Consider the following 15,130-nt stretch of genomic DNA (forward strand, 5'->3'; position numbering starts at 1 on the left):
TAAGTGTGGGAGCAAACCCGAGGGGGTTGAACAGTTGTGAACTGTGGCAAACAGATGTGACACATACACAATCATTCGGAGGGCAGAAATATGTTCATGTCAGCGTAGATACCTTTTCTGGAGCGGTCCATGCCTTTGCCCACATGGGAGAATCATTCTCTGATGCAATAAAGCACCTCCTACAGGCTTTCTCATTCATGGGCATCCCCAAGGAGTTAAAAACTGGTAACGGGCCCACTTACAAATCCAAAGAATTCAGGAGTTTCCTGCAGCAGTGGGGAGTAGAGCACAAAAAAGGCATCCCCTACTCCCCTACAGGTCAAGCCGTAGTGGAAAGGACTCACCGTCATATCAAGAGTCCTGGACCAGCAACATCAGATCCTGAAAGTGGAACCTCCCCACATCTGGTTGTCCAGAGCACTGTTCACAATCAATTTTCTGAACCGTTCTTTTGGCAGCTGAAATTCAACCATCTTACACCACTTTGGGGGGAGCAGTCAGGTGTCAGTGAAAGAAAAGCCTCCAGTCTTAGTAAAGGACCCTGAGACTTGGAAGACAATGGGACCTTACAAATTAGTTACATGGGGATGTGGATACGCCTGCATGTCCACCCCCTCGGGTTTAAAGTGGGTTCCATCCAAATGGGTAAGGCCCTACATCCCCAAGGTCTCAGGGAGGTCTACAGAAGCACCCTAGGTTGCTAATGCTGCCTGGAGGAGGAGGCGCCGTGTGTGTTCCCTGGAAGAAATTCCATTTACACCTCCTATCTGGAACAGTTTGTAATATATTTTTGTCTTAAGTTTCCTTTTGCCGGTTTAGGTCCCGCTGTTCGTGTGCAGTCTCGAGACACCATGAGACTGAGTCTACTCCTCATCCTACTCACGATCATTCCACCAGCGATCTCCTGGATAGTGCCTCAGCCCAAAGCAAATGTATGGACCACCTTGGCCAAAGCCCTTGGACAGGATCACATCTGTCTCTCCACAGCAACATCCTCTGACCCCCTGTCAACTTGCCTGGTGGAAGTTCCTTTTCAATCGGCAGAGTTCCCAAATGAAATGTGGCATGCTTTAAATAAAGTTAACTCACTTGCACCTCCTCCTGGTCACTACCCTGCTGACAATCCTTTACTGTTTTGGCAGGAGTGGGCAAGACAGTTACTGGTGCCAAAAAGGGACCTACAGGAATTCCATCTCTTGGGCTCCATGAATGCAACCTTTTTCATGCACTTTAATCCCAGGTTATCACATTATGAAGTTGAACTGAACACCTATCCTCACCCTAGCAAACCATACTACACAGACAAAAACTGGTGCAAAAATTCAGTCCTCATCATGCACTTGTCAAATGATTATTATAACCTCTGTGAACTCCCAAAAGGTGTGTTTTTAATATGTGGAGACAGAGCATGGGCAGGTCTCCCCCCTTGTCTGCTCGGAGGTCCGTGCACCTTTGGCAAGCTGAGCCTGTTTACCCCAAATCGAACAAATCTAATGTATTGGCAAATAAAAAACAATACACATAAATTGGCTATCCAAAAAAGGGACGTAATGCAATTAGACCCAGCCTGTAATTCAGAAATTGTTCACTGGTCCAGATTTAAAGCCACCACAATTACAGTCCTTCTGCCGTGGATCTTGGCAGCAAAAAGCATGGGAGAATTAGGCTGATAGGAATGTTGGGTTGCAAAACAGGCGAACCTCACTTCTACTGCCCTGAGTGACCTCTTATCAGATGAGGAAATTACCAGGCAAGCCACCATCCAAAACAGGGCAGCCATAGACTATCTGCTCCTCCTGCACAACCATCGCTGTGAAGAATTTAAAGGTCTCTGCTGCCTCAAATTTTAATTGAAAGCAGAGAACATCCATGCCATGATGGACAAGATGAAAACCATCGTGAACGACATCAAGAGAGAAACAGACGACTGGCTGAGTGGACTGTTCAAAAGCTGTGAACTCTCGGGCTAGTTAGGATCTATTCTGAAAACTGTGGTTTTAGTACTGTTGATTCTGGTTATTGTTATTGTAGTTGTTAGCATTGTTTTTTGGCTAATTAAGCACATGGTTTATAAACTAATTTCAAGCTCATCTTTCCCTCCTGAAGTCTACCATTTGGAAGCCCCTAGTGCTCCAATAGATGACCTAGAAGCCTCAGTAGAAAATACTGACCCTCCTGAAGAAGAGGAACCAATTTACCAACCGTGGTTTGGCAAGCATTCTGACCCCCAAACCCAGTCCTCTTCATTTTAAACAAAACAAGGGTGAGATGTTGCAGTGTGATGTCATGGTTTGCCTCAGATACCCCGGGTTTCTCCCTGAAGATTCCTGCCCCAGGGGTGTCAATCACCTCTCCTTTCCCCACCCTGACCCCTGCTAAGTACTGTCTATCAGTCGTGGAATTCCAGAAGGGCGTTGAGTAATTGGTCAGATTCAAAAGATGCCCTCCACCCCTGGGGGGGGGGGGGGGGGGACTGGGCCATCCAGGTGTCCTTTGTCCCTTAAGACCTCCTCTCCCGTACCTGGTTGGTGGTCCCTTGATTCCTTCCCTCCCCCCTCCCCCAGGTAAAAGGTCGAGCAAACCAAGCGGTCGGGAGTTCTCTCGGAGCTGTTGCTAGATTCAGAGACCTGCAAGCCAGAATAAAATCTCTGGATCGAAACCCTCCATCAGAACCGACTCCTTCCTTCACCATTGCCTTAAAGCTTCTCCGGCACAGGGAAGCATGAGGAGCAACCCTCTATGAGAGGAAGCTCCATTCTGCCCCCACCAGAGCTCTAGCATGCCTGGACTTGTCTCTACGTGCCCAGCTGCAACTCACAGCTAGCCAAAGGTGTCTCTGGGGTGAAACACCACAGTTGCCACTATTTGGTTCAGCAGTAGGGGCCAGACAAGCTAAGGCACGTCCCATTCAGCAATATTGGTAATTCCAATATCCTCCCACATCCTTTTCTGCCAGGCATCTTTTCAGACACTCTTCCCCTAACCTGTAGTGTTGCATGGAGTTTGTTGGGATCTAAGTGCAGAACCCAATGCTTGGCCTTGTTGAACCTCAAACAACTGGCCTTGACCCATTGATCCAATATGTCCAGTTCCCACTGTAGAGTTGTTACAGTGATTGACAAGGGTGTTGGCCAGCCAAATATCTCCAAATGCTGCAGCCACCTCACTGGCCAGGACCTGAAGGGGCATGGAGTTCAAACCAATGAGAACATCCAGTCTGGGTCTTTCAAATGCCATATATAAAGGAGGGGTTGGAAAATAAAAGTGCCACACGAACATCAGGGTGAGCGGTGTCATGTGCCCCTCACCCCGCCCCCCCCCCCTCCATTATGCTACATGTGCATCTTTGGCATTTTCCACCTGGTGAATGGTGCACCTAAGGATCCTTGTAAAGGTACCCCCTTTTTGTCACCTAACTGTTTCTGGCTCATGATTTTAGGACCACCAAAAAGGCATCAGGGAACTCCACTAGTGACTGGCCACCAACTGGATTTAATACCATTCACCACCACTCTTTGGACCTGGTCATTCAACTGGTTTTCCACTCAGTAAAGAGCACACCTGTCCAAGTCGTAGGAAGCCAGTTTCTCCATGAGAATGCTGTGGGAAATGGAGTCAAAAGCTTTACTGAAGTTCAGGTAAATAACATCCACAGCCTTTCCCTTGTCTACTAAGTGCGTAACCTTGTCATAGAAGGAGATAAGGTCAGTCAAACAGGACCTGCCTTTCATAAATCCAAGCTGACTGGATGTGATCAAATGGTTGTCCTGTATGTGCTGCATGATGGCACTCAAGATAATCTGTTCCATAAAATTCCCAAGGATCAAGGTCAGGCTGACAGTCCCGTAGTTCCCTGGATCCTCCTTCCAGCCCTTCTTGTAGATGTACATTCTATTTGCAAACTTCCAGTCAACTGAGACCTCCCCAGTTAACTGGGACTGATGGTAAATGAGTCAAAATGGCTTAATGAATACTTTCACCAGTTCCCTCAGTACCCTTGGATGGATCCTGTCCTGCTCCATAGACTAGTGTGTGTCTAAGAGGTGTAGCAGGTCACTGACCATTTCCCTTTTGATTATGGGGGCCTCATTCTGCTCCCTGCCTGTCTTCCAGGTCATTGGGCTGCGTACCCTGAAAACAACTGTTTTGGCTATTAAAGACTGAGGCAAAGAAGACCTTCATTACCTTGGCCTTTTGGTCATCTTTTGTCATTATGTTTCCCTCAATTTCCAATAAAGGATGGAGATTCTCCTTAGCCCTCCTTTTGTTGCTAATGTATTTATAGAAACAATTTTTATTGTCTTTTACAGCAGTAGTCAAATTAAGTTCTAGTTGGGCTTTGACCCTTCCAATTTTCTCCCTGCACATCCTCTCAACATCCTTGTAGTCCTGAACTGACTGCCCTTTCTTTCAAAGGTCATAAACTCTCCTTTTTCCCCCTGAATTCCATCCAAAGCTCTCTGTTCAGCCAGGCTGGTTTTCTTCCCTGTCAGCTTATCTTTCAGCACACTGGGAAGGCCTGAACCTTTAAGATTTTCTTCTTGAAGCATGTTCAGCCTTCCTGGACTCCTTTGCCCTTCAGGACTGCCTTTCAAGGGACTCTTTCAACCAGGCCCCTAAACAGGCTGAAGTGTGCCCTCCACAAGTCCAAGGTGGCAGTTCTGTTGACTCCTCTCCTTACTTCTGCTACACCTATTGGAACACACGAGACAGATGATGGACTTTGGACCTGGCTAGCATAGGAGATTTGATAATAGGATGCCTTGGCAAGAACAAACAGACCTTTGAAGATTGCAAGAAAATGGGATCAGACTGGGACAGGGAAGAAGATTGAATCAACTTCTGCAAGCAAGAGATGTTTAAAATGTATGTTTGTTTATGTGATTATTAACCCAATCATTGTTTTAAAATATTACTAGTCTTCCTAGAATAAGTATATAAGCAGTTGTACTTCACAATAAATTTGGATTCTTTGACCATCTCACGGAGTCCCCGTCTCTCTTCATCGCTGATAACACCAAGCAGGAACTTGTCACCATTGTCCCCTATCACTTAAGTCACCACATTCTGCCAAGCAGAGACAGGATAGGAAATATTCCATATCATATGTCCTGTCTGCCTGACAGCCCTGCCACAGGGAAGGTAGGGGGAAATTCCAATAGTCTCTCTTTCACTCTCCCTGATACTCCTTAACAACCTAGTCACCATGTCCTAGAGCTTTGTTGCTAAGCAGTGGAGTTCCTCTACCTGGGTGCACCTCCCCCAGTTGTGTTCAGTGCTGCTGTCCAGTACTGGCATAAGAGTAGGATATGCCCTGCAGCCCTACACTTGGGCAGCAGCATCTTCCCACCAGAGCTCTGTCTGGAAAGCTGTGTCATTCATTGTGGGTGAAGAGTTTAGAGTGTTCATAGCCTTCTGACAGCTGGATACCATTACTTCCTGCTTGTGTTGGCAGCTCTTGTGGCTCCCCCAGGTTCAGGAATCCCCCCTATGCTATGGATTGTGCTGGCACCAGAGCTGCTCATCTCAGTGACTAAGTATTTATCTTGAAGACACTAAGCTGATAAGTAGTCTTGTTATGAGAAAGGGTTTTATTAGCAGAACCAGATCATGGAAAATTCAAAGAAATTTAGAAAAGAGTACAAATGAAACAGAGTAGCAATGGTCAGTACAATTTCTAAATTTCATGGAACCATGTAGAAAAATTATTAAAAATATGGCCTGAATTAGAATTTTGATACTATTTTGATACTATTACAGTCTAATGGGGGATCATATGATCAGAGAATTGTTATAAACTATTTTTCCTTAATATTCAGACTGTGAGGCACATTACTAAAGACAGAAGTTGTAAAATACTTTCTGTCATCCTTCAAAAGCCATTATTCAGTTGTGAAATTAATTTTCTTAGGATTACAGGTGTATTGGGCTTACGTGGCAAGGTTTTGGTAATGGACACACATACACATACAGACCTGACAACACCTGCAGGAGTAGCCTCTATGAGAGGGAGTCAGGCTACCCTGTGCCAGACACAGCTGGTTCCAGCTGGCTTGGCAATGGTCCCACTGACAGCTAAAGTAAGTAGAGACAATCAGCAAAGTTTATGGTGCCTTTGTGAAAATGTATTTAGCAAAGAGCAAAAAATCCACCACTGGACAGGCAGAGAAGGAGGGGAAGAAAAGGATCCATGCTGGAGCAGTTAGGTATTTAATAAAGGAACTGAGGCCCATGGAGAACTCAGAGCAGAATTTAACTGACAGGACTGTCTCCCCCAAAAGAGACCATGCTGAAGCAGACTTTCCTGACAGGAACTGTGACCTGTAGAGAACTTATGCCAGAGCAGGGGGAAATTAAGTACAAGAGGAAAGGAGTGGCAGAAAGCAACCATTATGTATGGACTGTAAACTCCCCTCCCTCATTTCCTCTGCACCCTGGAGGTGGTGGTGAGTCTGGAGTGAAGGAATGAATTTAAACATGGGAAAGGAGGAAAGAAAGGTGTTGTTTTAATGTTTGTCTTCCTGTTTCTTACCACCCGAATCTATTTAAATTTGCAATAAACTAATTTTTCACAAGTCAAGCCTGTTTTGCCTATGATCGTGCCTGGTAAGTGTAGCAGGGCATCTCCCCCACCACAAGACCTTATTTGTTGCTTGTTAGCTGGTGAAATAACTCAGGGCATCTTATCCCTCACATGAGCTTCACATGAGCTTTGGTGAAATAACTTAATCAGGACAGCTTGTCTTGTAGTGAGTTATTTTGGCAACATGGCACTAAGGCTTTCAGCTGACAATAAACATCTTGCTGTGGAAGCGAGATGTGGAAAGATAAGCTGGAATTTCTGACTGACGGCACTTGACTTTACAAACTATAAAAGCTACACAAAACTTTCACAAAGCAGAAATCTTCTGCACGTTCCTTGGAAATGTGTGTGGCTTTGTCCCCAAAGTTGGGACACCTGCTTTTTGGTTACTCTCCCAGGAGTTAAAGAAAGGAAACCTGTGTACACTATTGTCATTTTGGTGATAATTTACATTGACTGCTAATCTATACTATTTCTTTGCTAGCTTTAATATAGGTACCTTAATGTCATGCACTGTTTTATGTAATCTACTAGTAGTTCTTTTTGTTTTATACTGAGTAGTAAGTAACTCTGTTTAAGGCCTTTTGTCTGTTATCTCCTGCTTATTCAATAACTCATTTTATAATAGACCTGATCTGCCATTCTTAGAACTTGCAGGCCAGAGAAATTTTAGTTGCAGGCCACCTAAATTTAGGCTGCTGCCAAAAATTTGAGGCTAAGGCAGGGCTTGTCTGAAGCTCCCATTCAATTGGTAACAGTAAGCAATCTGCCTGTCTTTATCTTGACCCATGAACATTCTCATTTTATTTTCTCCCCCTGCCTCACTGAGGAAGGGGAGTAAGCAGGTGGGTGGGAGTTTGACTCATAGTCAAGCATAATCCATCACAAGAAGTTAGTTTAAACTGGGATCGGAAATTCACAAGGGATAAGTACAGTGATAGTTAAGTGGCAGATAGAATCTTCACCTCAAAGTCCTTGAATTGCCAACTATGAGAAACCGGTAAGATGTTATACTTACACTGTGCACTATTTCCTTATGCACCAAGGGTGGAAAAGATAAGAACCAAGAGACTACTGACTGATCTGACACAAACAGAGTCAACTTTTTATTCACAAAAATCATCACTACCCATTGACACTGACAGAACATTCAGAAGAACTGCCCTTTTGTAGCTGACCATGGGACCCCCTTCCAAAAGGGTCAATGGTTAACTAACATTTTAGTTAAGAAGAATTTAGAAAACTAATCCACACAGCTCATTTTATCCCTTCCTCAGTTACTGGACTACGTCCTGTTCTATCCTGGTAGCTCTTCCCTCCCCTATGAACTTATGAACTGAATTTAGAATCTCCCCTATGACCTTCAAGTGTCAGTAACTTGTTCCTCTTTTTCTTTTAATGAGGAATGTAATAGTCATCATAACTAAATCAATGACAAAGTATGCATTGTAAATTAATGGTCTGCTCTAACAGCTCATAGTAGTATCAGCATACATTTTTAAACAGTGATTAATATCTCACTTGTTTACTATAAACATGTCTACAGTGCGACTTACTGTTCATTTCAAAAATATAAGCAATGAATATCAAATAAAAACAACTCTATACTAGTGTGTCATTTGCAGAGAAGTCATTGAGCAGCACACAAAGTCATCTTGGTTTGGTACAAAATAAAACCTTTACCAAACAATTCTTAAACAATTAAACTAAGCTAAATCAATATAAAACTCAGTTGGGCGCTTAAGTTAAATGCCTCAAAATCATGTGACTTAGGATCATGACTTAATTTGCCCCATAAAAGCCTTTATGCTAAAAAATATACAACCTATTTAGGTATTTAAATAAGTGTATATCAAAACAACAATAAAGACAAATCTAGCCACCCTCAAGTACAAAAGGCAACCCACCTCTGATAGTCTTCCCATCATACACTCCTTTCTCTGAGCGGTTGAAAAAGAACAAGAGAAATTAAATTTTAACTCTACCTGTCTCTAGACAAATAAATGTTTATCTCTGCCTTGTAAGGAGACAGACAAGACTGAATAATGAAGAGTTGGTGGAAGGAATTAAGAGTAGTTTTACATCAGGTGTTGCGTCTGGGAAATAGTTAATACTAATTCAAATGTTAATCATGGAAGATATTTCTGCCAGACAAATTGTTTTGGATTTATGCCTGTTATATATCTGCATTATAGGACTTCATACTCAAAATATAACTAATAGCATTTTAATAAATTTCACCTTTCTCCAGCTTATTTTAGAGTTCACCTACCAGAGATGCAGCCAGATACATCTAGCTGTTAGAAATGAAGGTAAATTTTGTCTAAGCTACTACCTATATCTTCTCACATTTATTCATAGCAAGATTTAACTACTACTGTCTCAAATTCTAGTAGAGTGAATAATAGATATGATGAATGTATAGGATAAGCAAGTAACCTTCACACAAATAGTAGCCATACTACAGTACATTGATTATTTTTTTTAAAAAGGTAAAAAAATCCTTTTCAAAAACTAAAGCTGCAATGAATCCTAGAGTACATATGCCCAATTTCTGGCTTGCAATCTCTTGTTTTTGAATTATAAGTCACAGAACTTTATTGACAGAATAATTTCTCTCAGAATAACATTCAAAATTATGTTTAGAACTGTACCAATGGTGCATTCTTTCCCATTGTCCTCCCAAAAGAATTAAAGTCTGATTCTACACACATACACCATTTAAATACTGCTCCACATTTTTTTCAAAATGACTGGAACAATACAGATACATTTCTAGAATGGTACTTCCAGTTATTGAGAACTAGCCTTGAGGAAGTATTAGGAACTTACTTGTGGGAAGTTCTTTTCTTCATCATGCTTGCAGAGACTCCTGCATGACCTACAATATAAATGATGGAATTATTGAACAATAAAATCTGTTTATACACAGTGTCAAAAAGGTATCTTATAGAAAACTTCTCTTTTTCAAGTAAAAAAGCTTAAACACATCATGATGGGATTTATCAATGAGTTTCTGCAATGGAAGAAGGCTGAGGAGACAGGCAAGGACTATGTACTCATGAAGTTAAGTGAAGAATTAGGGAGTTACTGATGACAACTGTTACAAAAAGCCTAACTTACTACAAAGGAGACTGAAGGTAGTCTTTGTTATAGATAAATGGCTATAACAGTTAAGGGATTAAAATGGCTGTGTATCTGCCCTTGAGTTGATAATATCATCAAATACATATATTCCTGCATTAGTGAGGCCAGAATGGATGGGTGTATACATGGCTCAGCCAAACTCATTATAAAAACTTAATATAGAGCCAAAACCAAGTATAAAAACTAAGTATAGCATATACAGTATAAAAATGGTCCAACTAACAGACAGAACATTGAGTAGAGCAACAGGCTTGAGTCGGTTTCAACCCAGGTATTTCTTCCCAACAACTGGGGATGCCCAGCATTGTGATGGAGACCAATAATGGCAAATCCATTTGTATTGCGATACAACTGTTCATTGCAATTGCTATACTCTGCTAAATGTAACTTGCACTGTTATTTAAGTAAATTGCTGTATCATTCTGCTAAATCAAAGTTCCATGTAATGTCAAATAAATAAATTCATGCATTGGGTTTGCATGGCCCGGTTTTCGCAGCAGGGGGACTACAGGGGTGGCTTCCATGAGAAGCTGCTAGAAGCTTCCCCCATGTCTGACAGAGCCAATGCCAGCCGGCTCCAGGATGGATTTGTTGCTGGCTAAGGATGAGCCAATCAGAAATGGTAGTAACGCCTCTGACTACATATTTAAGAAGGAAACAAAAATTATTGTGCAGTTGTAATTGCAGCCAGAGAAGAGAGGAGTGAGAATATGTGAAATGAACAGTTTTGAAGACACCTAGGTCAGCGCAGAAGGAGGGGCAGGAGGTGCTCCAGGTGCCGGAGCCGAGATTTCCCTGCAGCCCATAGTGCAGACCATGGTGAAGCAGGCTGTCCCACTGCAGCCCATGGAGGAGTCCCATGCCAGAGTAGGCAAATGCCTGAAAGAAGGCTGTGAATCTGTAGGAAACCTGTGATGGAGCAGGGGCCTGGCAGGGACCTGTAGATGCATGGAGAGAGGAGCCCATGCTGGAGCAGGTTTCCTGGTAGGACTTGTGACCGCATGGGGAACCCATGCTGGAGCAGTCTGTTCCCAAAGGAGTGCACCCCATGGAAGGGACTCATGATGGAGCAGTTCATGAAGAACTGCAGCCCATGGGAAGGACTACCAGTGGAGAAGTTTGTGGAGAATTGTCTCCCATGGGCAGGACCACATGCTGGCACAGGTAAAGGACTCCTCTGCCTGAGCAATGGCAGAAGCAACCTGTGATGAACTGACTGTAACCCCCCTCCCTGTCTCTCTGCACCTCTGGCAGGGAGGAGGTAGAGCTGAGGAAGAAGGGAGGGATGGGGGAAGGTGTTTTTAGGATTTATTTTACTTCTCACTATCCTGCTTTGATTTTGTTTGCAATAAATTCAATTAATATCCCTAAGTTGAGTCTGTTTTGCCCATTATGGTAATCAGTGAGTGATCTCTCCTGATCCTTAACCCATGAGCCTTTCACTATATTTTCTTTCTCATGTCTAGTTGCAGAAGAGAGTGACAGAGCAGCTTTGGTGGGTACCTGGCCTCCAGCCAAGGTCAAAAACCTAACATTGGCATTAAAGCATTAAACCCTCTACACATGGAATAGCTAAAAGTACACAGTCAGAGAGTGTTGGACACATGCATGTTATCAATTAAAAAAACCCTCATATATATGTACAAATGTTCAGAATTTAATCTATGGACACATAGATTAAATCTATTCACACTTACAGAGAAATACTTAATTGAGGTTTCTCTACAGATCCAAACAAATTCTTAAACATTGTGTGCATGTTCCAAGCATAGCTTTGGCATATGTATTCAGAAAATTAATTTTGATAATAGCAATAGTGTCACATAAGAGTTAAGCACTGAAAGTGCAATTAACCTTAACAGTTTTCATAAATATTTTAATATTTGGATTTTCCTATGGAGAAATAAAAGGACATATATCACGTGACAGAAGTGGCAGAATTAAAATAAGACTACATACATTTTGTTTCCAACACTCAAGCTTGTACTGAATCCACGGAAAGATGTGTCTCCAGTTTTAACAACAGCTGGAATTTGAAGTTTTCAAAAATTAAGCCCTGCATGCAAATAGCTACAGTAAAGATGCTATTTGCAGTAAAGACCAAAGAAATAGAACTTCCCTTGAACATGTTTATAAGAACTAACAGCTAGAAATTAAAAGATATCTCAAAAAGTATGAATAAAGCCAAAAGATTTTTGAGATTTGACTGCACCAACTGAACAAGCATTTTCACCCTGTCATTAGCCACCCCTTAATTATATGAGGAAACAAGTTTAAAAACATACTTATTAAAAAAAAAAAAATCTGTTCTCACAAAGTAAAAAACTGCAAACACACATTTCATTTTTTCCATTACTGGTCGATGAGAAAAAGTAAGATTTAACTAAATCAGTTCAAGTAGTTAATACACTATAAAAAGCATACCCACATATTTAGCAGGATGCTTCAACACAAAATTTGTTTTCTGTCCTCTGCTCAGAGACTTTGAATCTTACTATACAGTGCAACACATTTAGCCTTCCAAAAGTAGCCCTAAAGATACACAGAAGGAAGATCTATTACAGAAGCTGCAAAAAATGCAAGGGAGAAGCTATACACTCTACTCAGAATTAGTGTTTGCCTTGTTCAGTAACCGTTCACCTTAGGCACCTCTTATTTTTCATAAAACTCAAGTTCTACAGCCAGATGTCTTTTTTCCTCCCAAATTCACTTACATGCAAAATTTCTCAACTATTCATACACGGTCTCCATGAATTAAATAACATGTACCAAACTAACAAATATTTACAACACTGAACTGAGAGTTTGAGAGTAGACTGCCCCATTTTGCTGTCAGATAAAAATGAGCTTGACGGGTCCTGACAGATTTCAAGAATTTGCTTGTTCATATTCCTAGCTCTAGAGAAAAACCAACTGAGCAAACTGAGTACTGCTCAGTTTCTTGTGTTGGTAGCTTAAGGTAGTGCCCAGTTTAATAAAAAGTTATGGCATTTAGATGAACAATGTGAATATAGCCTACATACAAGAAGAGATGGTAACAAGGTACATGAAGAACTTGAGCACAAGAAAGACATGGACCTGTTAGAGTGAGCCCAGAGGAAGCCCACAAAAACAATGTCCAAATGCCTCTTAAACAGTGACAGGCTTGGGGCATCGACTGCCTCTCTAGGAAACCTGTTCCAGAGTTTGACCACCCTCTCGGTAAAGAAATGCTTCCTAAGGTCAAATCTAAAGTCCCCTGATGCAGCTTTGAAGCATTCCCACATGTCCTGTCACTGGATAAGAGAGAGAAGAGCTCAGCACTTTCCTTTCCAGTTACCCTACTCAGGAAGCTGTAGGGAGCAATGAGATCACAGTATAGCCTTTTTTCTTCCAGGCTAGATAAGACCAAAGTCCTTTGCCATTCTTCATAGGACATTCCTTCCAGTCCTGTCAACAGCATTGTTCCCTTCTCTGGGGGCAATTCAAGAACTTTCACATCTTTTCTTAACTGGGAGGCTGTCCTGGTTTAGGGCAAATTTGGGAGAAAACCTCCAAAAGGGGACCCCAAGAAAGCAAACCCACACAGCCCCTCCCCCCAACCAGTTTGGGAAGAATTTCCCCTGAGACAAGTGGAAAAAAACCTGTTTATTTAACAGGCAAAGCACTCCCCAGCACACAAAATGAACAATACCAGATGACAAAACTCATTCACTGCTCTGAAGAGATGACAAATTCAGAAAGTCTCTCCTGTGGGTGGTCACTCTGTTATCGGTCCCTCCGGCACTGGGAAAGGCTGCTGCCCAGAGTAGGCCCCGGTAGGCTACAAAGTGCAAGCTCTCGGTGTTTCCCTGGGTCCCAGTCCGGAGCAGGTTCGAACGGTTCCAAAATAAAAAGAGAAAGAAAAACAGTCCAGGGAACTTCTCTGCCTCAGCTAGCTAAACTAACTAAAAAACAATGGAGCGCTGTGTTCTGCCCCATCCGTGCCCAGATACCACAGTGGAGGAGTGAGAGCAGGCTGATAACAAAACTCTGTGCTTCTTCTCCCTGCCTTCGCTCTCAGAGCCAGTCTTGAAGGCACAGAATATAATATCCAGCATAAACAGAACAGCTGATTGGGGATACAAGCATCATAATGCTACCCTAGGACAGGGGCCAAGAAGTGCACACAATACTCAAGGTGAGGCTGCACCAATGCTAAATACAGAGGGATAAGCCCCTGATTCCAGGCTGGAGCAGCCTGTCCTTGGAGGATTGCACCCAAGCAAGAGTGACCCATGATGCAGCAGTTTTGGAAGGACTGTCTGCCCATGGGGGAAATTCACATTGCAGTAATTTTAGGGGGACTGCTGCTCGTGAGATTGAAACCATGTTGAAGAAGCTCACAGAGAACTGTCCTCTGTGGGAGGGACCCCACAGCATAGCAGGGGAACAACTTCTGTCCATGGGCAGTGGAAGATCTTGGGTGACGAACTGACCAAAAACCCCATGCCCTGTCTCCCTGCACTGTTGGTGGGAAGGAGGGAGGGGCTGGGGAAAAAAGGTGGTTTTAAGAGCTTATTTTACTTCTCATTATCCTCCTCTGAATATGTTAGTTATAAATTCACTTTGTACTTCTAAGTTGAGCATGTTTTGCCCTTGGAGTGTTTTCTCCTGGTCCTCATCTCAACTCATGAATTTTTTCTCAACTCATTAATTTTTTTTTCCTTTCCACTGCCCAGCTGTAGCCGGGGAGGGCGCATGAGTGGCTATCGTGGGTGCCTGGTGTTTGGCCAGTGTCAAACCATGACAGGTGGTAAAGCTCATTAGAATAAATTCACAATAGAAATGCCTTTCTGTTTTTGTTTTTCCTACAGGAATAGGAATACTAAAATTCTGATGTTTTAGGATTTCTTTCATTCTGTATATTTTACTTCCCCCCCCCCAGTATTAAAGGGAGAAATAAATTCTCACAGCATAAGGTAGACATAAACCTTATCTTACACTAAGGCAACAAATCAACTGTGCAGAAGACCTTTAAAATTCCAAATAGCTTGTACAGTTTATTTACAAAAATATTTATTAATAAATACATGATGTTGTAAGTATTACTATGTCTTAATGACTTAAAACATTTGAGAGCAAATATTTTAATACATTAATGTTTAACATATATATTAAAATCATAGAATGATTTGGGTTGGAAGGAACCTTTAAGATCATCTAGTTCCAACCCCCCTGCCATGAGCAGAGACACCTTCACATCCAACCTGGCCTTGAACACTTCCAGGGATGGGGCATCCACAACTTCTCTGGGCAACCTGCTCTGGTGTGTCACCACCCTCAAAGTAAAGAATTTCTTTCTTATATCAAATCTAAACCTACCTCATTTCAGTTTAAAGCCATTCCCCCTTGTCCTATCACTCCATGCTCTTGTGAAAA

General features: G+C 42.3%; 1 protein-coding gene across 7 annotated transcripts in view; it reads right to left on the reverse strand.

Annotated features, from left to right (window-relative positions):
• The window catches only part of LOC135288975 (spindlin-Z-like), a 129,484-nt gene that overhangs the window by 19,051 nt on the left and 95,303 nt on the right, over positions 1–15,130 (reverse strand). For 6 of the 7 annotated variants that reach the window (XM_064402337.1, XM_064402339.1, XM_064402343.1 and 3 more), the window contains one exon: positions 9,416–9,464. Coding sequence is in view for 2 of the 7 variants with exons in the window: in XM_064402342.1 (XP_064258412.1) it covers positions 9,416–9,464 (49 nt within the window). In the remaining 5 variants the exon portion in view is untranslated. Of the gene's footprint in view, positions 1–8,490; positions 8,524–9,415; positions 9,465–15,130 lie in introns of all 7 variants that reach the window. The other variant, XM_064402338.1, reaches the window with a different exon arrangement.

This window comes from Passer domesticus, chromosome W (assembly GCF_036417665.1).
Source record: "Passer domesticus isolate bPasDom1 chromosome W, bPasDom1.hap1, whole genome shotgun sequence".
Lineage (NCBI taxonomy): Eukaryota > Metazoa > Chordata > Aves > Passeriformes > Passeridae > Passer > Passer domesticus.